The sequence below is a fragment of the Globicephala melas genome, chromosome 19 (assembly GCF_963455315.2).
Source record: "Globicephala melas chromosome 19, mGloMel1.2, whole genome shotgun sequence".
Taxonomy (NCBI): Eukaryota; Metazoa; Chordata; class Mammalia; order Artiodactyla; family Delphinidae; genus Globicephala; species Globicephala melas.
The window spans coordinates 50,055,993-50,082,151 of record NC_083332.1 but is presented as its reverse complement, the minus strand read 5'-3'; the positions used below and the strand labels follow the sequence as shown (position 1 = coordinate 50,082,151).

The 26,159-nt window shown below is 52.9% G+C and overlaps 1 protein-coding gene across 1 annotated transcript in view; it reads left to right on the top strand.

Moving 5' to 3' along the window:
• Positions 1-25,087, top strand: part of FA2H (fatty acid 2-hydroxylase) — a 51,404-nt gene extending 26,317 nt beyond the window's left edge. Inside the window, exons 2-7 of the mRNA XM_030863361.2 lie at positions 2,953-3,045; positions 12,927-13,069; positions 13,662-13,768; positions 20,434-20,606; positions 21,955-22,207; positions 23,596-25,087. Coding sequence (XP_030719221.1) covers positions 2,953-3,045; positions 12,927-13,069; positions 13,662-13,768; positions 20,434-20,606; positions 21,955-22,207; positions 23,596-23,675 — 849 coding nt within the window. The 3' untranslated portion in view covers positions 23,676-25,087. The remainder of the gene's footprint in view (positions 1-2,952; positions 3,046-12,926; positions 13,070-13,661; positions 13,769-20,433; positions 20,607-21,954; positions 22,208-23,595) is intronic.
• The last annotated feature ends 1,072 nt before the right edge of the window (positions 25,088-26,159 follow it).

Here is a 26,159-nt window from a genome sequence, read left to right as displayed (position 1 = left end):
GTGGGACACATGGAAAGTGTGACTTATTTTTAAGTTGGAAAATGAAGAGCTCATTTCTGGCTAGAATGGTTAGGGAAGAAGTACATGGTTGTCAAGAGAATATTCTGGAGCCCAACTGCGGCTCTACCCCTCATTAGCTGTGGGGCTCCTTCATGCCTTGGCCCTCCCATCCGTCAAGTGGGAATAATAATCATGCTGCTTCATATGGTTGTTATGCAGATGAAAGGGCTGGGCACATGGTAGGCCTTCATGAATATTAACCGTTGTCATCATGCTAGATAGGATGACATATGAGGAGAAAAACGCGAGGCATGTTGAGAAAATGGCAAGTCGTCCCTACTGGTGAGAGGGAAAAATGAGGCTTAATTCAAAGGCGTGACAGGAGAAGAGCTTGGAAATACAGGGGAAAGACGTTAAATACAAGGAAGTCAAGGATAAGCCGACCTACAGAGGAGGACAGCGTGTTCCCTCTTAGGAAATTGGTCAGAGGGTCAGACTATAATGTCAGCTGTTGGAAACGTACTCCCGGAGCAAGGAGCAGGACCAGTGTTAGAGAGACGTTGCAGAGTCTTCTGAGCTGATATGTGATTGGCACGTTGCAGATGTTCAAACACCTATGTCTGTGGATGAGTGGGTGACAGCAGTGGGTGTGGATCAGATCCTTGTAGGAGGGAGGAATTAAGGGAAGAGGCAGGGGACCATGGTGATACTTCACTGAGACCACCAGCCCCTGAAGAGGAGGCGGATGTGGAACCAGGGCTTCTGTCCCCGCAAACTCCCCTCGATGATCCCATTTCTTAGGGTTTCTTTGGTTTCCACCGCCTTCTGCCCTCCTGTCCATCACTACTCCGGGCATCCCAGCCTTCATCACAGTGGGTCTGCAGGTCCAGCTCGCCTCCTGGGCCACACAAGCTCTCCACACCACGCCAGCAGCAGCAGTCCATGGAAAAAGCTTCAGGTGGCTATAAGCTAAGTGAATGAGCCGCATAAGATGGAGGTCAAAGTGCCAATGGGAGCTCAGTTCCCGTGGCCTGAAATAGGATGTTCCATGTGGGGGAGGCATGAGCCCTGCTGGGTTCTGGCCTGGTCCCATCACACCCACCTTGGAAGAGGAGCCGGAACCAATCATGCTTAGAGACCCTGTTATGTCCTAAGAGGTTCTTGTGGAAAAGCAGATGGCAGTGGTCCTCATGTATGTAGAAGTTGCCAGGCGAAAAAAGAGCCTGTACAGTCCTAGAGGGGAAGAGCCAGGAGCGGTCCCTGGAAACTGAGGCAGCCAGCTGAGCAGAAGGGAGACTTTCCTAAGGACTCGAGCTCTCAGAAAACAGCCCAGCCTTAAGTGACCAGAAGCACAGGCTGGATAGATGAGGGCTCTGTGCCCAGTGCTGAAAAGTGATGACCATTTCTTCTGCTTCCAGTTGTTGTTTAGATGCACGTGCCCCAAACAGATCTGTGTCTGCCACTCAGGGATGTCTGAAAAGTGTAGTGCAGACAAAAACATCAAATGCTAATTCGAGTGATAACCCCTTCCCTGCTTGGGATGGGTGGACCCCAAGACAAGACTTGTGTGGAGAGAGATGCATGGAGTTGTAGTGAATGAGAGGGGTTGGAGGTGCAGAGAAGGATTAGATCACCCTGCTTAAGAAAGGACTTGGGGTGAACAGGAGAAAAGAACTACCCAGGAGGGAGGGAGAACCAATAGGTCCATGATTGGAGGCGCTCGGAGGTATTTTAAGGGTAGAACAGAATTAGAAGGGACAAGATTCTTATATGACATTTATTTTTGATACTTAGGGAGTTTCCTTGTATGAAATACTATAAAATCCACTCCATCCTCAAGAGGTCATCAGAGATGCTTTTGAGAAGAATTCAGGTATTAGCGTGGTGACAAAGACTAAAAATACTGAGATACCCAGACCAAGACAGGACCATGAAAGCCCGCTTTTACTTGGGTTACATATGGGTTTTCCCAGAAACTGACAGCGTCACTGTCACCATCAAGTTCTCTTCATTCATTTGGAAGCAAAACATGTAAGAATCGTAGCAACAGAAACCCCAACTGGCTGCTCAAACACTCTTCTTGGGTTCTTGCCAATATCCAGGTTCCAAGGGCCCCTTCTCCATGGCCACCACAGCTTCCTTTAGTCACAGGGACTCAGAGGACACCCCCCACCATTGGTAAGCGCTCTCCCCACCTTCCTGGAGGGAAGCCTGCATTTTACCTACGTGCCGGCCTGCCCTCTCCGGCCTCACCCCACATGACGTCAGGGCCAGCTGGAGCCATGTGATTTTCCCAGTACATTCCATTTCCCTCTGCCTTTGCCTCTTTGCTCCTTCCATTTGACCTTGAGCCCATCTGGGTTCTCCTCTGCCAGTCCCGCCCCACGTGTGGCCGCTGACCCACACCTGGGAGTTCCTGGAGGGACGGCTCCCTCACGCTCTGCTGCCTTTCTTTCTTGTGGGCGTGTGGACCTAGCTGCTCAGCCTGTGGCCCACGAGCTCTGTAGAATTACCAGGAAGAGAGGCAGGTGATGTAGTCATTGGGCGTGACCCAGTGAGCCTGCCAGGTCCCCTGGGTGCCACCCTGTGACTCTTTACCTGACACCTGTCAGGGACCTGGGGAAAGGCTGGCAGGGATCTCCTGGGCCAGGGCATTCCCACTCACTGCTCTCATTTCCCTCCAGTCTCTCTGCCAGCTTCTATGCTCCCCCAGATCTTTTGCCTCTTGTTTTTATGGGTATTATTTTCTTTTTCAGAGAGAAGAAAAGTGCAGAGAATAAGACCACCCACATCAGTGTCTACCCTTTTTCAAGTGCACTCGGTGCCCTTGATTTCCGCCCACCCTGCCCTGCCATGGTGCTCCCACCACTCCTGACTGCCTCATCGTGGGGCAGTTGGGGGTTCTCTTCCTTCGCCCACTGTGGGTAATCCCCTTGTGTCTCCTCTCCCCAGGGTTCCGTGGAGAATGGGGCTGTGACCTCTGCAAGCACTCAGAAGACAGACCCTGCGATGGAGCCGAAGCTCAATGCAGTGGACTGGGACAAGGTAGTGGGCACAAGACTGGGTGGGGTGATGGTCGGGGCTCCCAGGGCCGAGGACAGGGTGCGTGGAGCCACAGGCTATGGTTATTCATGACGTTTGCCCAGGGAAGATGAGGACCGAGGAGCAGGTGCCCACAGCTCACAAGCACGACCTGGGGCAGCAAACCTGGGCTGAGGTTATGGTGGGTCTGGGGAAATGACACACGAGATCTGTGCAGAACCAGGCTCCAAAGACCCCAGAGGGAGGTCTCCCACAGGGACCCCTGCAGCTGAGAAGGGCACGATGACAGGGTCGGGAGGCCTAGACGCGCCCAGCTTGGCCAGTGCACAAGGCAGAGCTGCCCCAGGTGCCGGCGACCACTCGCAGGAGTGGCCGGCACGGGAGCCTGCGGAGGCCGGCAGGGAAAGGGCTGCAGCCTTCTGTAGCAGGTGGCTGCGGAGCCCGATGACAAACCTCTCTTGGTGCTGGGAGACCAGCATCTTGCTGTGATTAGGCACACCCATTTTCTGGCTAGGGAAGTCCTAGAGGAGCTGGGTAGTCACAGGTGGCAGTGGAGTCAAGAGGAGGGAGGGGTAGCATTGCCTGGGGGTTCTGGAGAGAACCAGACCTGGGTGTCATTTCCCTCCAACCTGGGTCAGAGGACTTTCTCAATGTCATGTCGCCATTTCCTCCTGTAATAGACATAAGTGTGTATGTCTATAAATGTCCCCAACCTGTGCTGGACACTGGGGACAGGAGACCAACAGAACAGGCCATTGCTTTCAGGGAGCTCATAATCTGGTGCGGAGGGCAGATCTCCCCCCAGACATGTTATTACAACATGGGGAGATGCAAGAACCACACCCAAGGGACACAGGTGACCAGAGGAGGCCCCCACTGATTGTTTGCTGGGCCCCTTTTGCCAGGACTCCTGAGGCCCTGACCCCAGGAACTCAGAGATGGCATCTGTCACGTGGGAATCGCCTCTGCCTCTGGGGAAGCCCATCAGCCCAGAGCTAAGACGCCTTCGGGTGCTTCACTAAAGAGGCCGGGACAAGTGGTCCTGTGCTCCATCCCCTTCAAGCAGGCCTGTGACCGAAAGGGAAATTGAAAGCCGTCAAGGGGAAAGGCTTGCATAGGCCACGCAGTATGTTCCCAGAGGGCTCACTGGACCTGGTCTCCTGACCTTGACGCCGGACTCAGCCACGATTGCTCATTGCCCAGGCCGGGGGCACAGGTTGAGGGTCTCAGTACAAACGGCTGACTTCTCTGGAAACTTTGGGGACCTGGGCTTGTTCTGCACGAGCGCAGGATGGAGGGGGAGACAGCCAGCTTGAATGGGACAAGGATCCTGGAAGATGGTGGAGTCAGGACCTCGACTTGAAAAAGGAGGAGCTGTGGTGGGAGACGAGGAAGGTGTGGGGATGAGGGTAGGACCAGAGAGTGAGCTGCAGCATGTCGAGCTCTGGGCTCAGCGGCCAGTGGACGGTGCTGAAAGGACCACATGAAGAGGGGTCCTTGGGGCCAGCATCTGTGGGCTTGGTTTAGGGGTTGAAGGTTGGAAAGAAAATACTCTACAGAGGGCTGAGCAGGCCTGGGGTGGGGAGGCAAGAAAGAATCATCCTAGAAGGGAGAGGACTGTCACATGAGCCTGGCTGGGGACTGGCAGATCACTGCTCAGGGGAGGGGTCCTCCCAGTTTCCCTGGGCTGCCCTGGGCACGAGGCAGAGGGATCAAGTCCCCCAGGCCTGTTCTACCATCCACCCCGCCCCTACCCAAGGGGAAGAGAGACCTCCCCTCCCCCTCCTCCCCAGGCCCTGCCCAGGCTCCTCTCCAGCACATCCTGGTCATACCTGACTCACCTTCCCCGCCTCTGTCATTCTCTCTCTCTCACACACACTCTCTCTCTTCCTCCTCTCCCTCTTCCTTTGTCCCTGGGCTGAGAGAGAGGGGCAAGGGCTGGCCCAAGAGGCGGTGTGGAGACCCACTGGGAGCAATGGGGGGTCAGCTTCATGCCTCCCCCAGGCCCTGAGAAGACCCAGCACGAGGAACTCACTTCCCAGGGAGAGCGGACAGTGCTTTCCTTGCTTTTTTCCCCTTTTTTATTCATCTACCACGTGGTCACTCCCAGCCCCTTTGTGGGGAGACGAGAGGCTGGGAGACCCCCCATCTGTTTCTGACCCAGGCCAGGGTCTGGACCTTGAGGAGCTCTAGAGAAAGGCCAAGAGGCAGCAGCTTTGTCTCAGCTGGGGTTCCCGGGCCTGGGGTGGACTTGCCAAAGGTAACCCTTCATGTTTTGCATTCACTGGAAGCCCCTCTAGGTGCTGCTAAGAAAGGGAGTCTTGGTTACCATGGCCCAGCCTCCCTGGTCCTAGAAGCTGGGGGACAGAGTCAGCCATGCTGGAAAGAGGGAGGGAAACTGGGATGGGGGTGCTGGGGCAGAGAGTGGAGGACGGAGAGTTCTGAAAAGACAGGAGGAAAGGCCAGGAAGCAAGCCCGGGGGGCCCCGCCCTGCTTAGAGGTGCAGTATCATCTGACTCTCGAGCTCTGCATGGGATTTTATTGGAACAATTTCTGAATCACACCTTGCATCACCTCTTGGGCAGGACCCAAGTTTCCTTGTGGGACAAGAAACCAGGTTGTATCTCTTTACCCCACACTACGCCCTACATGTCTCTCCCTGTTTCCTGGAACCCAGCCAGCTCGGGAGCTACCCCAGTAGAGGTGGACAGAGCGCCCACTCCTCCTGGCTTCTGGGCACACCGGTTCCATCTGTCCCACGACCTCTTTTGCTCCTTCACTGTGTCCTTGGCATGCTTCCCATTAGGGGGCGAGGGTCCTGGGAACCAGATTGAACTAGTGTGATTTGAGGGGTTTGCAGATCCCCTTGGACAGCTAACGGGACAGTTAACGGGAGTTAACACTGGATTAACTCTTCGTTCGTTGAGCTGTTACCCTGTGCCAAACACAGGATAAGAGCTTTAGGCTAAGCACTTTAATGATACTATCTTTTATCAACAACACAAGGTGATAATGAGCCTGATTTAATTAATGAGGAAGTTCTTCAGCCCAAGGTCAAAGTCACTCTGCTGGTTAGCGTAGGGGATCACAGCTGAGCCCCCTGCCCTGCCCCCTCCATGTGTCCTGGAGCCCTTCCACCCTGGTGGCTGGCCAAGAATAAGACCTTGCGGCCTGTGACTGGGAAGGGGGGGGTGGTGGCAGAAGGCAGGGAGGAGGCCGAGCAGGTACTCAGGGAGGTGTCTTCAAAACTTGGCACCTCCTCTCTGCATCCTGCTTCCCTCAGGCTCCTGGAGGCCGCCAACAGGTGTCACAGAGCAAACTGCAGCTCCCCAACCTCCCTGCCCCTACACACACACACACACACACGCGCGCGCACACACACACACAGCCCTTGGCATCAGGGGCTGCCTGGCAAAGATGTTGATTTTGCCCAGTGAGTTTTACCCTTTCACGACCCTCACATAAGTCACTGAGAACCTGGGCAAGTAACACCTGGATCAGAACCAGCGCCCCTCGGGCAGCTGCCCCGGGACAGGGCCGACCTCGACACCATGGGTGCTGGCTTCCTTCCCAGGACTCTGCCCCCCAGTCACCTGGGGCCCCCTTGAGCCTCCCTTCTCCCTTTGGCCTGCCCCAGAGTAGGGGTGTGGAGGGTCTGGCTGCAGAGGGATCCACAGGGGGTCCCCAGGATTGTCCTCCTGGCCCAGAGCCTCTCAAGTTTCCTCCCTGCTCGTCCCCTTGCCCGGAGGTCTGGGCCCCTCTTCTAAAGAGCTCAGCTATGCTCAAAAAATACCCCTCGGGGAGACACCAGGCAGGCTGGCTGGGGGGCAGGAGGTGCCACTGGGTGACCACAGGCAGTTGCGGCCTGTTTCTCCCTCAAGAAGAAGGAGGAAATTATTCCTGCCCTGTATTGTGTGGGGTGTCGGAAAGTGAGCTGCCAGTGAAAGACCACCCCACCTGGCCTTGGGCTGGGCACCCGGGGCAGGACTGTGGTGGTACCGGCTTTCTGCACAGCATGCCTCCTTCCTCTCTCCCTGGGCCTCGGCCCACTCGACATCCCGCTCCCTGTCACTCTCATCCCCTGGACCTTCGCAGCGGGGAGCACGAGGCCACCCCCTCTGGGTACGGGAAGGTTATAGGGCACGGGCAGGGAAGGCAGAACACGCCCCTGTGGACTGGAGCTTGTCCAGCTGGGAGCCCCCAGTTAGACCTCAGGGAATAGGCCTGCACTCACCCCTGCAAGGCCACCAAGAGCCGCGGCACTAGACACCCCTGCTGGACCCCTCACAGACTCTGTGCCAGAGAACCCACTGCCGTGGGGGTCCTGAGCCAGCTGAGAGCGGGCCTCCCGGCCTCGTGGTTAGGACCTCGGGCTCCGGAGCTGGGCGGCTGAGGTGCAGCATGTGTAGCTGAGCATCTAGCCTAAGTCTCCTCATCTGTCAAATGAGCTCATCAGAGGCCCCAACTTCCAAAATTCCAGCTTCCAAGAATATTGGACCTGAAGTCTGAGCCCAGGGGCCTGTTACAAGGATGCAGAAACAGTGGCTGGAATTCTCGTCCTTCCCGGGCACCGTCCCGCCCCGCCCCTGCTCCTGCTGGTTGGAAGCCCCTCCCCCACCTCCCTGGCCCAGAAAGCTGCCCTAGAGCTGTGAGCTCTGGGGTTTGGGTACACATTTCTTTCAACAATCGCCTCAGCTCACAGCTGCGGTGGTGGGAGGAGCTGCTGACAGAGAGCAGCTGCCCCCTCTCCCCACGTTTGCCCCTCGCCCCGTCTGGGGATGAGCAGATTCCCACTCCTGAGCTGGGGCTGCCCCTGGAAAGAGTTATGTGCCACCTGGCCCCTGTGCTGCCCAGGAGGAGGGGCCTCTGGAGAACGGGTGGGGCGAGAAAAGAGGCCCTCTCCCCACCCTGGCAGCGCCCTTCCACCCACCCTCTGGGCAGCAGGCTGCCCTTTTCCCCCGCTGGCCCTGCTGCAGCTGCATTCCTGGCATAGCCCGGGGAGACTCCCTCCGCCTCCCTCCCGTTAGGGCAGGGACAGAGCTGCATGGGGGAGGGGAATGGGACACCAGGTGCTTGGGCCAAACTCACCCCGACTTACACGACTTACACGTGTGCTCCCTGGGACTTGGCCTGTTGCTCTGGGTCTTTGAGTTCACTCGAGCCCGCCCCCCCCCCCCACCACCCTCAACAAGTGCACTCAAGAGCAGTTTCTGGACATATCCTCACCCTCATCCATGCAGTCTGGCTTTAGCTGGGTGACCCTGAGTGAATCACTTGCCCTCTCTGAGCATTAGATTCCACAGCTGTAAAAGGAGGATTTGCTATCGTGAGGGTAGCAACGGAAACCCCCAGATGCCTGGGAACTGGAGGCGTGATCAGTGGGCTGTTCCCCCCTCCTTCCCCCACCCAGCTTCCTTCCGAGGTCCGCAGACCTTTGCTGACGCCTTCCCTGTCTCCCCTGAGCCTTAGGAAGTAGGGGTGGGAGAGGGCCAGGAGCAGGCACCAGCTCTGGAGGAAGAGAGCCGTTTATGTGGGAGGGTTAAGGGGCCAAGGGGTCCCGGCCAGGTAGAATAGGAAGTGAAATTTATCCTGAGTCCCTTCCTACCTCATTGGATCCGAGCCATCATCTCTTGCCATCCCCCCTTCTCAGACAGTTGCCATGTTGGAAATGACCAGCAAGCGAGAGGTGTTGAATTAGCACCCACCTGAGACTTTCTCATCAGTGAGCACGACTGGAAGAGAATTGAGAAGAGACACCCTGTGTGTGCATGTACTGTCTGAATCAGGGTGGAGCCCATGGTGAATGTCCCAGCTCCTGGGAGATTGTGTGGAGGATGTTACGAGCTTGGGGGAGGCGGGAAGGGAGGCTCCTACTACAGGACCAACCAGCCTTATCTGAAGAGTCACCTGACCCCTCCTGGCCTCAGTGTCCTCCTTCTCAAAGTGGGGAGGAAGTCAGCCAAGCTGCGTTTCTACACTTAATGTGGAAGGGTAGCTTTACTGCCCCTGGCATAGCAGGACTGCCAGCGGGGAGAGTGCAGGTGTCAGCCTTTGAGGACTGAGGGGGATGTTTGCAGACAGGAAAGTGAGCCTTCTTGGGATTCCTCTGCCGTGGTCCTTCATCCCCCAGGGTGAAGTGGCCCTTCCTGGGCACCAGTGAGGGCTACCTTGCAGAAATGCACGGGGGGCTAGACACAGAGCCCAGGTTCCAGGCCCTCCAAGGCCAGCCAGCCAAGTCAGAGGACCCTTGGGACCAACTCAAGACAGCAAGTCCGCCCTTTGTACAGTGGCCAGTGCCCACTGGTCTAGCCAGGGAGGAACCCAAGTCATGTCCAAAGATCCAGTGGGCAACAGGCCATCAAATGAGAGACGCTTGTGTCTGGGAGGAGAGGCTGGCTCTGTTTCCATCATGCCTGTAAACAAGCAGCTCTCCGGCCATCTGACTCCAGCTTCTCCATACATTCTCTGTCCGTCTGTTCTGTTCCCTTCGCAACAGGGTGTTAGAGTCAGACTGGAATCCCTGCTTGCTGCTAGACCTAGACGTTTCCTCCTGGGTCTCAACTGAATCAAGCTTATGAATCCCATGCTGTTTTCTGTTCGCTTTACAAAATAAGGGCAAAACGGATCAACAGAAAAAATTTTCCCAAACCACTGCTTGGCTGACAGAGAGGCCTGCCTGTTCACGTACCTGTGCCACAGCTGGAAACATTTCTTGTCTGAGGTAGCTGAGTCTGAATTAAGTGTCGTGTGTAACATGCAAAAGTGGAACATGTAAAAACCAGGGCTTTCGCTTGAGATAGATGGTGATAAGCTATGGATGCATATTATCATCCTTTGAACAGCAACTAAGAAATATACAAAAACGCATAGCTAAAGTGCCAACAGAGCAGATAATATAGAATATTTTAAATTCTTGATCAACACAAACAAGTCAAGAAGGGAAGAACAGAGGAGACAAACAGAAAGCAAATAGCAAGACAACATTAAACGTAAATGGACTGAATACTCCAATTAAAAGGCAGAGAGTGTCTGACTAGATCGAAAAGCAAGACCCAACTATACACTGTCTGCAAGAGATGCACTTTAAATTTAAAGGCGTGTGCAAGGTGAAATTAAAAGGGTGGGGAAAGAAAGACCATGCAAACACCAAGTATAAGGAAGCTTTGCTAAAATCAGACAAAGTGGACTTCAGGACAAGGAGTATTACCAGGGCCTATTTCCCAATAATAAAGGGGCCAATTCATCAAAAATGTCTTAACTGGGCAGCCTTGGGCATGTTACTCACCTTCAATTTCCTCATCTGCAAACGACAACAATAAAAGTACCCACCTAGTTATGGGTACAGTGAGGATCACAGGATTTAACTCACGTCAGGTGTTTAGAAACATGCTTGGCACATAACCAGTGCTCTGTGACTGTTAGCCCTCAGTTCCTGACACCACGTCCCTGTCACCCCCAGTGGCCGCCGAATGCCCTGCATTGGACGTTCATTGACACCCACTGAGTACCAGACACTGGGCACGTGGCGCCCTCTCTCCTATTGTGGGTGGTGGGTCCAGGCACACCCGGCTTTACAGACGAGAGAGCCGAGAGGCTCTGAGAGGTAAAGGCACTTGCCCAGGATCCCACAGCTGATAAAAGGCACAGTCAGGCTTGTAAGGTGGTCACCTGACTCCAAGGTCATTTTTCTTTACTGATTTTGGTCTAGATTAATCTTCAATACACGGACTCATCAAAAATCTTCAAGGGCTTCTGAAGCCTCCAAACTTTTTTGACCTTGCATCCCTATTAACTAAACGTTTTGAGCACATTCTCCATTATATGTCCATTTAAATTATCTACAAATTATTTGTGCGAGCTAATGTACTCTTGTATTATGTACATTAGAAAACATTCAAATATGGTTTATATATGAAAGAAATATATCAAAAAGAGTCTCTAATATTTTCTCCTCACCTCTGGGGATCAGCCTGTGAGTATCCCTGGGGTACACATACATCCCTACCTTGGAGACAGCCAGCCTGGAAGATGAAGTGACAACTCCTGGGCCTGATACTGGGTGTTCTGTCATCTAAAGCCCTCAGAAGATCTCTTTCTACTGCCCCACAGACCAATGTCAAGGAATCAAATGGGCCACAATCATTCTCAACTCCACATCTATGCCCATACTCCCTCCCCACCTCCTTTCCCTTCTCCCCCTTCCCAAGTATTCCATATTGTATGAGCTCAACCCAAATCCTAGGTTCTGTGGCAAAGCCCTCCTCTCCTACCCTAGACCCGGGCATTTGTACCAATCATTCTGCCTCCCAACCTCAGCCTGCCTGCATCACCATTAAATTTTCTTGCCTGGCATGTCTCACCTTGCTGAGTACTTTATGTGGGTACCATTATTATTACTTCCATTTCATAGCTAGGTAAACTGGGGCTCAGAGAGGTCAAGTAATTTCCCCAAGGTCACACAGTAAGTGATAGAGCCTGTCTCTAGAGTCTGAACTGTGCTTCAGCACTAAGCTATGTGAAGCAAAGATGGTCTCTTACATTGTTGTTTATTCTTCCCAGCAACTAACATAGAAATATAGATATATGTCAAGCAAAGTGCTGAACGAATGATTGTTTGAATGGGTGAATGAATGAATTACACAGGCCACCACTAAGAAGAAAGCCCTTGGACTTCTCTGGTGGGGCAGTGGTTAAGAATCCACCTGCCCGTGCAGGAGACATGGATTCGAGCCCTGGTCCGGGATGATCCCACATGCCACAGAGCAACTGAGCCTGTGCGCCACAACTACTGAGCCTGCGCTCTAGAGCCCGCATGCCACAACTGCTGAGCCCGTGTGCCACAACTACTGAAGCCCACGTGCCTAGAGCCCATACTCTGCAACAAGAGAAGCCACTGCAATGAGAAGCCCATGCACCACAATGAAGAGTAGCCCCTCCTCGCAGCAACTAGAGAAAGCCTGCGCACAGCAACGAAGACCCAATGCAGCCAAAAATAAATAAATAAAAATACATAAATAAATTAAAGAAAAAAAAGAAAAGAATCTGCCTGCCAATGCAGGGAACATGGGTTCGATCCCTGGTCTGAGAAGATCCCACATGCCTCGAGGCAACTAAGCCCATGCGCCACCAACTACTGAGTACACACTCTAGAGCCTGTGAGCTGCAACCACTGAGCCCACACACCACAACTACTGCAGCCCTCGTGCTCTGGGGCCTGCGTGCTGCAACTACTGAAGCCCATGCCCCTAGAGCCTGTGCTCCACAACAAGAGAAGCCACTGCAATGAGAAGCCCACACACTGCAATGAAGAATAGCTCCCACTCACCGCAACTAGAGAAAAGCCTGTGCACATCAACGAAGACCCAGTGCAGCCACACAAAAAAAGAAGAAAGCCCTTGTTGGAGGAGAAAGGGCCTACTTGATTCCTAGTACAGAATGTATTGTTTCCTATACCTAAAGAATCCTGGTTAAGACTTCAAGCTTCATGCATGGCTGAATCTAGGCACTCAAATGTCATCACCAGGATTCAGTGTCTCCAGCTCCGGGCTTGGGCATCCTCTGTGTTGACTTCATCCTCAGGCAGCCTTCACTGGCAACTCCAGGGTCATGCCCTGCCAACCTAGCAATCCCAGCAAGAGGAGAGGGCTGTCCGATGGCTCATTGCACCAACCTAGGCCATGGGCCTATCCTGGATCCCATTTCTGTGGCCCTCGGGTTGGGATGAACAGTTAGTCCCCAAGCACTGGAGCAGGAGGGTTGGTAGCTCCATACAGACCACATGTGCTGAGGTGGGGCTGGGGAGTAGGATGCTGTAACCAGGAGATGGGAGAACGAATGTGCACAGGTGTGAATTTCAAGTGTCCACTTGACTTTATCTCTTGCAGGACCTGGTAGACTGGCAGAAGCCGCTACTGTGGCAGGTAGGCCACTTGGGAGAGAAGTATGATGAGTGGGTCCACCAGCCGGTGACCAGGCCCATCCGCCTCTTCCACTCAGATCTCGTCGAGGCCCTCAGCAAGACTGTCTGGTGAGCCCTGCTCTCGGACCATGGTGGGCTATCCCTCTCTCCTGATGGTGCCAGTCAGATGCAAAGGGGAAGGGTCAAATGGATCCCTCCCTGGAGCCCAGAGCTGTACTGTAAGCTCTTGGCAATCGTGGAACATGCCATAGGCATAATCCATTCGTATGCATGATTTTATCCACTGAGTGACAATCCAACATGTAGCCAGAAACCACTTTGAATGTCACTCCTGTTCTATTCCAGACTCCTGTGAGGGGTTTCTAGCCTTCCCTGCCCATGGAAGACTATTTTGCCTGCAATTAGCCCCTCTGCCACAAGAGGTCAGCACCCATCTAGCTGCACTGTTAGCCAGAAGGACTTTTTTTTTTTTTCCTGCCAGTAATTCATCTCAGAGACTGAGACAGACTCACAGCTTCTCTCCTCCTCCCCTCCCCATCCCCCACATCAGTGTCCCCTGGACCGCAAGTCTCCATATGCTTTGTGCACATGCTTTGGTATCATCTCATCCCCCTCTAGTTGAGAGGTGTGTCTCTAGGGAAGTTGGACCCTCTCGAGCTTCTGTGCATGTATATCTCTCACCCTGACGACCTTCCTGCAGGTACAGCGTCCCTATCATCTGGGTTCCCCTGATGCTGTATCTCAGTTGGTCCTACTACCGAACCCTCGCCCAGGGCAATGTCCGACTCTTCACGTCCTTCACCACAGGTAATGTTGGGTCCTTCCTCAATTGCTCCCGTGGATCCTGAAGGCTGGAGACCTTGGTGCTCTCCCTGGTTCTGAGTTTCTGAGAACATAGAACCCTAAACCATATCACAAAGATTTTAAAATGAGGTCTATCTGTAGAAATATTCTTCCAAAAGAAATGTCAGACCTCCCCACCCTCCACAAAATGAGTTTTAAAAAACAACCAGCCACACATTAGCAGGCACTAAATGAAATCATTTCATCAAGTGCTGTAACAATAAAGATGGGGTTTCTCACTGAGTCTAAGAATAGAAAAAGTGTGACCTGGGATTGTTCGTCAGGAAAGTAAATGAAGTCATTTCACCAGGTGGCACAGCAGAGAGCTGAACTTGGAATGGTTCACGAACAGAACACAGATTAGAGCCTGGGAGAGAAGGATCCCAGAGTGTCCTAGAATGTCCCCCAGGGCAAAGGCCCGGCGGCAGAAGCCCTGACTCAGAGTAGCAACCCACTAACCTCTACTGAGCACTTATCACATGCCTGGTGCTTTCCAGGGACCATCTCATTTAACCCTCCCAACAGCCCCACAAGAAAGGTACACCCCTTTAGAGATAAGGAAATGGAACCTCAGGAAGTCAAGTGAGCAATTCAGGGTCACGTGGCTGGGCTGTAGATGCTAGGTGCCACCCAGGTGGGCAGGGGACAGAGAGAAGGGCTGACATGGGGTGACTTCCAAAGAGCCTGTGAGGCTGAGTCTCCCAGGGCAGCCACAGGTTTGGGCCTCTTCTGCCAGCCTGCCTCCCAAGTTCATCACCTACCTTTGGTCTCCAGGTAATCTGTCACCTGCCCAGGTAATCTGTCCGTCCTGGCAGAACCTGCCTTGGGGAAGTGCTTGCCTATGGCAAATGGCTCAGACAGAGGCCGGGTAGGGGGACAGGTGGGAGAGGGGTGCTGGGAATAGCTCAGGTGGGCTTTCCTCTCCTGATCACATGTCATGTTCCCAACTATGAGCCTCTGAACCCCTGTCGCTGCCAGACAGAGGCTCCTTCTCTCCACACTCCGAGGCTCTCTCCTGCCTGCCTCGCCCAGGAGCAGAAGTTGAGGGCTGAATGGTTTAGATGAGAGGGGCCACAGCCACAGCACCTAGAGCCCCAGTTTTCCCACCTGGTCCAGGATGGGGAGGTGCTGAGCCAGCTGCAGGAAGTCCCCCAGAGCCCAGGCTGCTCCCGGTCCCCAAGGGTTAATGTGTGCACCCCTCGAGGCAAGGTTACCCTTTTCTGCCCACGCTGAATAGCTCAGGCACAGCACAGGGCTTGTTGCTGAGACGGCCTGCTCACTGAATCACCCACTGTCTGCCGGGCGCTCCCCTAACAATCACCAACAGTGGCAGGGCCGCCAGGGCTGGGGCCAGAGGGGGAATGGGATGCCAGAGCTTTGGCCCAGGTCCCTTTGCAGGATTCCTCCAGAGATGCCACTCGGTACCAGCTCCGGCCTGATGGGCTGACGGGGGTGATGCTGGGGTGAGGGGGCGGGCGGAGCCTTGACCTATAGGAAGGGACTCTTCTGCGAGGCAGGGAGGGTGATTCGATGGCTTCATCAGAACCACGGGCCTCTGCAGAGAGCTGAAATGTGCTGTCTAATAAAGGTCTAGTGTAGGGGGTTAACGGGGCTGTGACCATGATGCCAGCGATGGTGGCATGAGAGCCGCACACGCCTCCCTCACCTGCAGCTCATCAGGCAAGGCACAGGCCACAGGCAGAAAAGAATAGAGCCACAAAGCAAGGCAAGTGGAAACTCAGCAGGGTCCCAGCACAGCTGCTGGACAAAGGGTGCACTGGAGTAAATGCAGGAGACTCAGGGTGCCAAGGAACAGTGGAAGCTGCGTGGAGACACCAGTGCAAGGCTGAAATTCCTAGGTGCGTGTGTGAAAATGCTTTGGAAAGCAGAGGGCTTCTGCACATCCAGGCTGGCCCCCAGCGCAGTTCCCGGAGGCGCATTAGACTGAGTGCAGAGCAGCGTCCTAGGCAAGGATTCAGGCCTCCATGCAATTGTGGTGGGAGCCCCAGCAAAGGTCAAGACCAAAGTCTGTGGCCAGGGAATGCTTCTGTATGTCCAGTCCTTTCCCTGCTGACAAGAGAGCTACACAGCGAGGAAGGGCTCCTGCACTCTGGGGCGGGGGAGCTGGGAAACTCCTTCTCCCCCAACCAGGGACCCTCCAGAGCCCTGCAAGGAGAACTGAGAAAACACAGCACAAGGAGGACTGTGTGGAACTTAGATGTACTTTGACTCATTATATTTAAAAATTATAGTAGCTTCTTGTTATATATGAGGCATATTATATTATTATGATAAGTATTAATATACAGTATATTATTCTTATATATAAGATATATATTTATCACATAATCAGGTGTTATATTCCCTCTGTCTTAGCAACAGCCCTTCACAAGTGATAGGATATTTTACTGTTGAGAAAACACGTAGATGGTACAGAGCCGGGATCTGAACCCCGGTCTGCAAATCCAAAGCCCAGCCTCCCTGCCCTTCACCAGAGTGTCCTGAAAGACCCCAGAGGTGTCCAGCCTTCCCTCAAAGTGGGACCTGGCCAACCAGAGCAGCCCAGCCAGGGCTGGATGGCTACTGACAGGGAGTGCTGTCAGCCATGTGTCTCATGCCAGATGTGGACACAGCAGGCCCCACTGATGAGAAATGTCAGACCAGCTCAACGCCTGATTTCAGAAAGATTGGCTGGGTCCTTTGGGGATTGAACCTTAGCTGCGTTGTGTTACTTTCCAGGCAAGGTGTGAAAAATCCTTTCTTAGCTTAGAGACTCATTTGGAACCGTCTATCAGAACGGCCCTGGGCCTGGAATCTGGTCCACAGAGCAGGAAAGTCACCTCTCCTCCTCACCTTCCTGGGCTCTCTCCTTACTCACTAGTTCCCTGTGGTCATTCACACTGGGCACAGTCCTTCAGAAGTGCTTTCTTAAACAGAACCAGAGGCTGCCCCTGTTCTGCCCTTAGAGCAGTACGGGTCAAATCTCATCTTTGTCCAGCCCTCCAGAGAGACTTGGGCTGGCCCACGAATCTCACGAGTGTCTGAGCACCTGCTGTGTTAAGCACAGGAGATACAGAACAAAATGCCCACTCTGCCCATAAAATGCTCACAACCTGGTGGGGACAAGTGGGTAAAACGGCAGCCATAGCTCAACATGAGGAAGGATGATGTGGCAGACCTCAAACCCGGCCCAGGTCGGGGCAAAGGGTGTCTGCAGAGGCTTCTCACAGGAGGAGACACGTGGGGTAAGGAGGGGAGGGAGGGAATTCCAGCGAAGGAAAAGATATGTGTGGCTGGGGAACGCGGGCACCTCAGGAGCCACAGGTGGTTCGGTTTGGCCCCCGTACAGGGTGATGGGGCAATGAGGCAGGGATGTGTCTGGCAGGGCTGGGTCTCAAGCGAGCTCGAGTGCCAGGCTAGGGGTTTGGACTTTACCTAAAGAGAACAAGGCACCACAGGAGGGTTTTAACAGCATGTAGGGGCAGAGAGTTGGAGTAGGAAGCTGATGCAGCCACCGGGTGATGAGGTAGTGGGGGCGTCAGGGCAGTGAACTGACCCAAGAGATTCTTTTTTAAATTGAGGTGAGATACATATAACATAAAATGAACCATTCTGAAGAGAACAATTCAGTGGCATTTAGTACGTTCACAATGTTGTGCCACCACCACTTTTGTCTAGTTCCAAAAGGTTTTCATCACCCCAAAACGAAACCCCACCCCCACTGAGCTTCTGCTCCCCATTCCCCCCTCGTCCAGCCCCTGGCAACCACCAGTCTACTTCTGTCTCTCTACATTTGCCTATTCTGGACATGCCATATAAATAGACTCCTACAGTATGTGGTCTTTTGTGTCTGGCTTTTTTTTTTATTTTGCCAGAAGATATTAAGGAGAGGTAGCTGACAGAGCTTGGTGACAGGTTGGACGCAGGAGACAGGAATAAGTTGAGCCTTAGGTAATGTGTGGAAGTCATTAACCCCCGCACTGAGGTGCAGCTTGAGGTGACAGGGTGGGCAGGAAGGAAGAAGAAGATGATTGGCTTCATTTGGAAGCTGCTGACCTTGGAGGCGGGGCTGTGGACAGCTGCATGGAGATGCCCAGTAGCAAGCGGCCGTCCAGGGCTGAGCTGGAGGCATAGATCTGGGGCTTGTCAGCAGGCAGGTGCGGCTGACATCCTAGATCAAACAGAGCGCATATAAGAGGGAAGGGTCAAGGTTTTGACCCTGGGGACAGAGGCAGTTTCCACGATGGAGCCTGACAAAGGGCATCTAGAGAAGAGGAGAAAAGCCAAGTATCCCAGTAGGCAGGGAGTGGAGCTGTGTGTTCAAACATTGTTGGTTCCAGTTCCTTGGAGGATCTGAAAATTTGTGGACTCAACCCCCAGAAAGATGCACGCAGATGCATCGTTTGGGATACCACGTCAGCAGGTTCACTCTGAAATCCGACCGAGGACTCTGGGTATTCATAAACCTCAGGATGGGAACTTACGGGGTTACAGACTCAAAAATAGAGTGGTCGGGCTTCCCTGGTGGCGCAGTGGTTGAGAGTCCGCCTGCCGATGCAGGCGACACGGGTGCGTGCCCCGGTCCGGGAAGATCCCACATGCCGTGGAGCGGCTGGGCCCGTGAGCCATGGCCGCTGAGCCTGCGCGTCCGGAGCCTGTGCTCCACAACGGGAGAGGCACAACAGTGAGAGGCCTGCGTACAGCAAAAAAAAAAAAAAAAAAAAAAAAAAAAAAAAGAATGGCTAGCTTTAGAAAACAGTTTGGTAGTTTCCCCAAAAGTTAAACATAGTTGCAGTAGGTGCCAGCAATTCCACTCCTAGGCATATACCCAAGACAACTGGAGACATACGTCCACTCAAAAAATCGCACATGAATGTTCACAGCAGCATTATTCATAATAGCCAAAAAGTAGAAACAACCCAGCTGTCCATCAACTGAGGAGTGGATAAACAAATGTGGTGCATCCCTATTAATAAGGAATATTATTCAGCCTTAAAAAGGAAGGAAGTTCTGATACACACTACCACGTGGATGAACCTTGAAAATACTGTAAGTGAAAGAAGCCAGTCACAAAAGACCACATACTGGATGAGTCCATGGATACGAAATATACAGAATAGGCAGATGCAATAGACAGAAAGTAGATTAGGGGATTCCTGGCTCTGGGAAATGGCAGGGGGTGGAGGAAATGAGTAGTGACTGCTAATGGGTAATGGGTTTCTTTCTGGGGTGACAAAAATGTTCTAAAATTGTGGTGATGGTTGTGCAACTCTGAGTATACTAAAAACCATTGAATTGTACACTTGAAATGGGTGAATTGTAAGATATGTGAGTTATAGTTCAATAAAGCTGCTCCTTTTTAAAAGAGAGAGCCAGTATAGCCAAAGCAATAGCTTGTGGAGAAAAGAAGTAGAGCTAAGAGGGTGAGCATAGACATGAAGAAAACTGTGACAAGAGCTGAAGTGTAGGTGAAGTCGAAGAATGGATGAAGTAGAGAAAAGAAACGAGAGCCGGAAGGACTGCAGGCTGTCCTCCGAGGGCTGGGCATGGGGAACCTCACACTTCATGATAATTACATCTCTCCAGTCTTCTGGTCTCCGGGCCAATCATCTTCAGGTTTTTCGCATCTTCCTCATATGCTATGATTTGAAGTATTGTTCATGAACCCATCTCTCCTTGGGTTTTCCTGGCCCTCCTGGCCCCCCACTCCCTGGTGGTTAGCATCTTCCACCAATAGCCCCCCAGCTCTGCTGGCTTCATCAGAATCGCCCCTCCCTCTCCTCCACGCCGCTGGGGCAAGGTCACTTTTTCCTTGTCCGTTCAGTCTTCTGTAACAAAACATCACAGACTGGGTGGCTTGTAAAAACAGAAATGAATTGCTCACGATTCTGGAGGCTGGAAGTCCCAGATCAGGGTGTCAGCATGGTCAGGTGAGGGCCCTCTTCTAGGTCAAAGACTCATTGTATCCTCCCACGGCAGAAAGGGGAAGAGTTCTCTCGAGCCTCTTTTATAAGGGAATTAGTCCTATTCACCCGTGACCTAATCACCTCCCATCACCTTGGGGGTTAGGTTTCAACATATGAATTTGAGGGAACATGTTTCGACCATAGCACCAGGTAAAGGTCCAGTGCTGGCCATAGCTGTTCCTCTTACAGTTGCTTTAAGGAAGATCTCAGATGTCTAACCAAATCTTACTCCAATACCAAAGCCAGACAAAGACACCACAAGAAAGAAAACTACAAACTAATATCACTGACGAATATAGATGCAACAGCCCTCAACGAAACACTAGAAAACTGAATCCTAGAACATATGAAAGGATTATACACCACCACCAAATAGGATTTATTCCAGAATGCAAGGGTGGTTCAACATCAGAAATCCATGTAATACCCCACATCAATAGTCCCTCTGAGAGGACTTCTCCTAAGCCCGACATAGATCGTCACAGCCTCCTTCCCATTTTGATTCAAAGGCCCTAATAGTGGGGCTGGGCCCCATAGCTGCTGGGCAAAGGGCAGCAGCTCCTAAGGTGACAGGACCTTGAGACAGGACCTCTGGAGCTACCAGGCACCGCTGTGCCCTGGGGCTGTCTGCCCTGACCTTGCCTCTCTCCTGACCCTCTGCAGAGTACTCGGTAGCCATGCCTGAGTCCACGTTCCCGGGCCTCTTCATGCTGGGGCTGCTCCTCTGGAGCCTAGTAGAGTACCTCATCCACCGCTTCCTGTTCCACATGAAGCCCCCTAACGACAGCTATTACCTCATCATGCTGCACTTCATCATGCACGGCCAGCACCACAAGGTGAGCAGGGCAGGCTCTCACCCGGGTCCCGCCCATGGGAGCTGCCCATCTTGGTGGGAGTCAGGTTGAGAGCGAGGGGAAATGTGACTGGGTGTGACTGGGTCCTCACCTGCACCGGGCATGGACAGAGTGAGCCTGTGTGTCCAACTTGAATCCTCACAACAACTTCATTCCTTCATTTGTTCATTCATTCAGTAAAGGCTCACTTAAGTGCTCACTATGTGCCGGGCACCGTTCTAGACACCATTGAACAAAACAGTCCAGAATCACTGCCCTTGTGGAGCTTCATTCTGAAGCTGGTGCTACAGTTCTCCCCATTCCACAGACTGGCAGACTGAGGCTTGGGGAAATAAAGGAACTAAGGAATTCACCCAAGGTCACACCTGGATGTTGTCCCCTGCGGAATCCAGAGTCTGTGCTGTCAGCCATCCACCCCACTGGGGCTCCTCAAGGGCAACATGATGGTCCCAGCAGCTGGGATTGGAAGCCAGGTCTGCCCAGAGGAAGTTGTGTCTCCCTGCTGCTTCTCTGTCCCTGCACCATGCTGTTCTCAGCCTATCCCAGGGTCTCCATCCTCCCCCCTCCCTTCCTTCCTTCTTTGTCCTGGAGCTGGTGTTCGGGCACATGGCCAGCAAGTCCTGCTGCTCCTGGTCAGAGGGGAGGGAGGCCCACATCGGTATATTGCTCTTTCTCTGTCGCCTGATTTCTCTCTCTCCTCTTTCAGCCCAGAGAGGGTCTCTCCTCAGAATGCTCACACAGTCTCTAAAATCTTACCTGTCTGCCAGGCCCTTGGCTTTGTGAAGCTCCGGAGCCAAAGACTAGGTTCTTTTGTTGTCTGGTTCACTGTGACAACACCCCCTTGGAACACAGAAGGCCACCTGGGGTGGGGGACCTGCCTGTTAACTTCCAGCATCGTCTACCATGTGCGCCTTCATCACCCTCGGGCCGTGTCCAGGTGCCCCGCCTGGTACTTGGGGTGGGGGGCTGGGCCTCCTCCCTAGCACCGAACAAATTCCAGAGCCACAGGGGCCTCTTCAGCATAAAGAGGGACTCTGCTCTGCGAGCACCCTGCCCACATCACACCCCCCCCCTGTTTTCTTGGCCGGTTTTCCAGGTCCCATCCTGGCTTGGAAATTGGGGTGGGACAGACTCTCCAGGGCTTTTAGGCTTGGTGGCCCACCCTCCCCAAAGCCACCGAGGGTGCTAAGCCTACACCCTCCCTGGACTGTCTGGGCTGCTCTGCCCCATCCCCCATGGGAGCACCTCTGGGCCGGCATGCTGTGTGTGACCACAGTCAGGCCCTGGGGCCCCGGGCTGCGTCCTGACACATGAGCCCCTCCATCCACAGGCACCCTTCGACGAGTCCCGCCTGGTCTTCCCCCCTGTGCCAGCCTCTCTGGTGATAGCTTTCTTCTACGTGTTCTTACGGCTCATCCTGCCCGAGGCGGTGGGGGGCACTGTGTTTGCAGGTGGCCTCCTGGGCTACATCATCTACGACATGATCCACTACTATCTGCACTTCGGCTCCCCGCACAAGGGCTCCTACCTGTACAACCTGAAGGCCCACCACGTCAAGCACCACTTTGCACATCAGCAGTCAGGTGAGGACCTGCCGGTGCCTCCCCACTTCCTCGTTTGTTCATTTCTTATTTGACAGCTACCCCTGAGCTTCTAGCCAGGGCCAGGCACGGTTCTGGGGATACACAGTCAGCAAGGCAAGCGTGGAACTCCCATCCTAGTCCCTGGTGCAGGGGGCTGTGCAGAGACAGACAAACAAGGAAACCAGTAAATAGCAAAGACCGTTTCAGACAGTGATAAGTACCACAAAGAAAATAAAGCAAAGTGATGTTAGAGAAACCATGTCAGCAGGAGAGGGGACCCACCCTGTTTAATAATCTAGAATATGAGTCACAGATGGGATTTTACGTTTTCTAGTAGCCACATTAACAAGTAAAATTAAACCAGTGAAGTTAATTTTAATCATATAGTTTATTAAGCCAAATACAACCAAAATATTATCATTTCAACGTGTGATCAATATAAAAATTGTTGGGCATTCCCTGGAGGCCCAGTGGTTAGCACTCAGAGCTTTCAGCCTGAGGACTCAGCCTGCCGTGGGCCCAGGTTTGATCCCGGGTTGGGGAACTGGGATCCCTCAAGCCGTGCGGCGTGGCCAAAAAAAATAAAATTGTTAATGAGAAATTTTACATTCTTTCCTTCTATTAAGTCTTCGATATCCGGTGTGTATCTTGCACGTACAAGCCTGTCGCCATTCAAGGGCTAAATGTTCATTGGAAATACTTGATCCGTATTTAGAGTTTATAAAATTTACAGTCAAAAAAGTAGATTCACATACATGAGTTGCTCCAAACGTGCCTAAAAGTTCTCCAGTAACTGAATCGAGTATAGCTTTTTGCATTGAAATGTAAGTTAATTAAAATTAAATGAAACTGGGAATTTAGTCCCTCCATAGCTCAGGCCACATTTCCAGTGCTCAGAAGTCACATGGGCTAGTGGCTACCCTGCTGGACAGCAGAATGCTAGCTAAAGTGGTCCAGGAAGGTGTCACTGCAGAGACGTCATTAGAGCTGAGACCTGAATTAGGAGAAGCCAGCATCCAATGTCTGGAGAAAGAGCCTCCCAGGAGCAACAGGTGCGAAGCCTTGAAGCAGGAATGAACTTGGCATCTTCAAAGAGAAGGAGGCGGCTGGAGTGTGAGGCAGAGAGAGGAAGAGGCAGACAGCAGCCAGGCTCTCCCAGGAAGCCAGGCCAGATAAGAAATTTGGGGTTATTCCAACGGTATCCTTGGGAGTCTAGAAACACTGGTACCCTGCTCTTGACTCCTGCCAGAATGGCCCTGAGAGTTGGAAAGGCCATCGGGGACTATGTTGAAATCTTCCCCACGTGCTAGCCCCAGCTAGGCTCCCTTCCAAGCAGACTGACTCCTTCAAGAATGCCTCATCTTCTCCCCATTTGTCTCCCTCTCTAGGATTTGGCATCAGCACTAAATTTTGGGATCACTTTTTCCACACCCTTATTCTGGAAGAACCCCACCCGAAGATACAGTGACAACTCCCAGCCCTGTTGTCCTGCCCTCAGCCCCGCTGTGGCCCCTACCCCAGTCCACCCCCGTCCAGACCCTGCAAAGAAGGTTTGCTTGACCAGGCAGTGCGGGCTTTGTGCGGCCCTTGGGCTTGGTGGAGGGTGCTGGGGAAACCCTGAAGCCCGAGGCTAACCCTGAGACTGCCGTCCTGACCCAGCACAGGAGGGTCACGTCCACTTGGTGGCCCACTGGCCCTCAGGGACTAGCTCTTTCCTGGAGCATCCCAGCCTCTTCACTCACACCACCGCCCAGTGCCTTAGCCCACAGGACTGCTTCAGGACCCAGCCAGTGGGGACTTTCCTAAGGGGAGTGAAGGCAACTGACCCCTGGGACGAGCTGGTGTCCCGCCTGTGTCTTAGCACCCTGGAGCTGCCAGTGTTAACAGTGAAGAGCGGGGTCTGCAGGGCCGTGGCCCTCGTCTTCCCCACCTTCTGTCGCCGGGGAGTGTGTGGTGGTTCAGGCTGTTCTCCTGAGGACTGGAGGACACAGAGGTGGATGAAGCACTGTCCGAAGAGGAGAAAGCAGGAAGCCTCCTACAGGCCATCCCCAATCCTGGGGCAGCACCTTTGTCCCCTGCCAATGACAAATGCCAGCTGCATCACCAGATGCCTCGGGCTGTGACACATCCAGCGCCCACACGCCTGGCCCTCACCTGTCTGTGCAGGTGGGCTGAGAGTAGCTGTTGCGGGTCTCAAGGCTGGAGGGAGCCCACGCCCCTTTCTTTAGGAAGCACCAGCTGCTCTAGCCGTCTCTCCGCCTCCAGAATCACAAAGCTTTTCTCCAAGGGAGGCTGAAGAGACCTCTCCATGGATGGGAGCCCCATCCTGTCCCCAGCCATTCTCGACCTCCACCTGGCAGAAGTGGGCCCCTGCCCGCCTCACTCAGGACCCTTCCAGCCAGTGCCTCCTTAAGCCGAGAAGAAGCCTTGATGCGGTGCCTTATCTCCCAGCCCCTTCCACCCCAGCGGACGAGGTTCCCCCCCTTTCTTCCTCATAACCAAAACCCTCGCTGCTCATAAGAGGGTCTTATTTATAAACTCTATAAATACCCTTAGTCGGGCCCCAGACCAAGTAGCTGCTCAGATTGCCCTTTCTAATCCTACATGTCGAGCTTGTGTAAAAACGTTTTTGTCCTATTTTTGTTCCCTTCTTACCCACAAACCGTTACTACTTGAAACTTTTTAAAAACTCGATGTGTGTAAAGGCTAAAGGGAAGCAGTTTGACCGATCCTGTGATTTGTACTGTTTACTGCGGGGTTATTTAAAGATTTTGGAATAAATATACAAACTACCGTTGTGAAATAAAGGTGTAAATAAATTGTATATTTTGAAAAATAAACACATTGGAAAAGAAACCAAAAAAGATGAGGTGTTACTTGCTGATGGCGACTCACCAGACTTGGTCGAGGCCAGGGAGGCGCAGAAGGGTTTGGGGGGTGTGGCTGGTTGAGCAGGAAGGAGTATTTATTCGATCGCTGACCAGGTTGTGTAGACTTGCTGGGGTATAGTGATGATAAAAATCAGACCAACCCCTATCTTTTTATTCGATTTTATTACTGTTTGGTTTTTTTTTTTGGCCACTGCCTCGGGGCTTGCGGGATCTTAGTTCCCTGACCAGGGATCAAACCCACGCCATTCACAGTGAAATCGCGAGGCCCTAACCACTGGACCACCAGGGAATTCCCTCGTTACTGTTTTTAAATTCTCTGCAGACAGCATCTCTCCCTCACTGCTTATACCTGGAGGTGGGCATAAGGGGGCATCACTCCCACGAACTGCCTTGGTACACAACAGAGGAGGTGTCTCTTTTGGAATTTATCAGACCACAGCTAAGACTCTAGTTGACTTTTCTAAGGCTCCAGCAACAAATGCCCAATGTAGGAACTAGAACTTCAGGCCAGCTCAGTCTGGGTGAAACAGTTTCCCAGGATATCGTCCCAAGCCACCACATCAGAACCACCTATGGAACCTATCAAACCACAGATCCAAGTCCTCAACACTCAGAGTCTCATTCAGTAGGTGCGGCAGAGGTGGGCTCTGCATTCGCCTGCACAAGGATGCAGAGGCAAAAATGAAAGTGGAGGCAAGCTGATGTTGGCGAGACTGTGGCCACATGGAGGGGCCCCTGCTCCTGCTGCCTCTCCCTGCTCGAGAGAGCAGCTCCCAGCCTAAAGGTTAGGGTGACCTGTCTGAGCCAATCCTCCCTCAAGCTCCTGGAATCAGGCCATCGAAGCAGCAGAAATCCAACCTCCATTCCCTAGATGCTGTTGGGAATCCAACCATGGAGCATCACTCCCCAGGGGAAGGAAGAAAGAAAAAGCAGGAGTAAAGGAAGAGATCAACTAGTTGTAAATATGTGAGTCCACCGGAGACAGGCCTAAGATGAGCAAGTTTGAGCAAAACATTAATTGGAAAAAAAATTCTTTGAAAAGATTAAAACAGGGCTTCCCT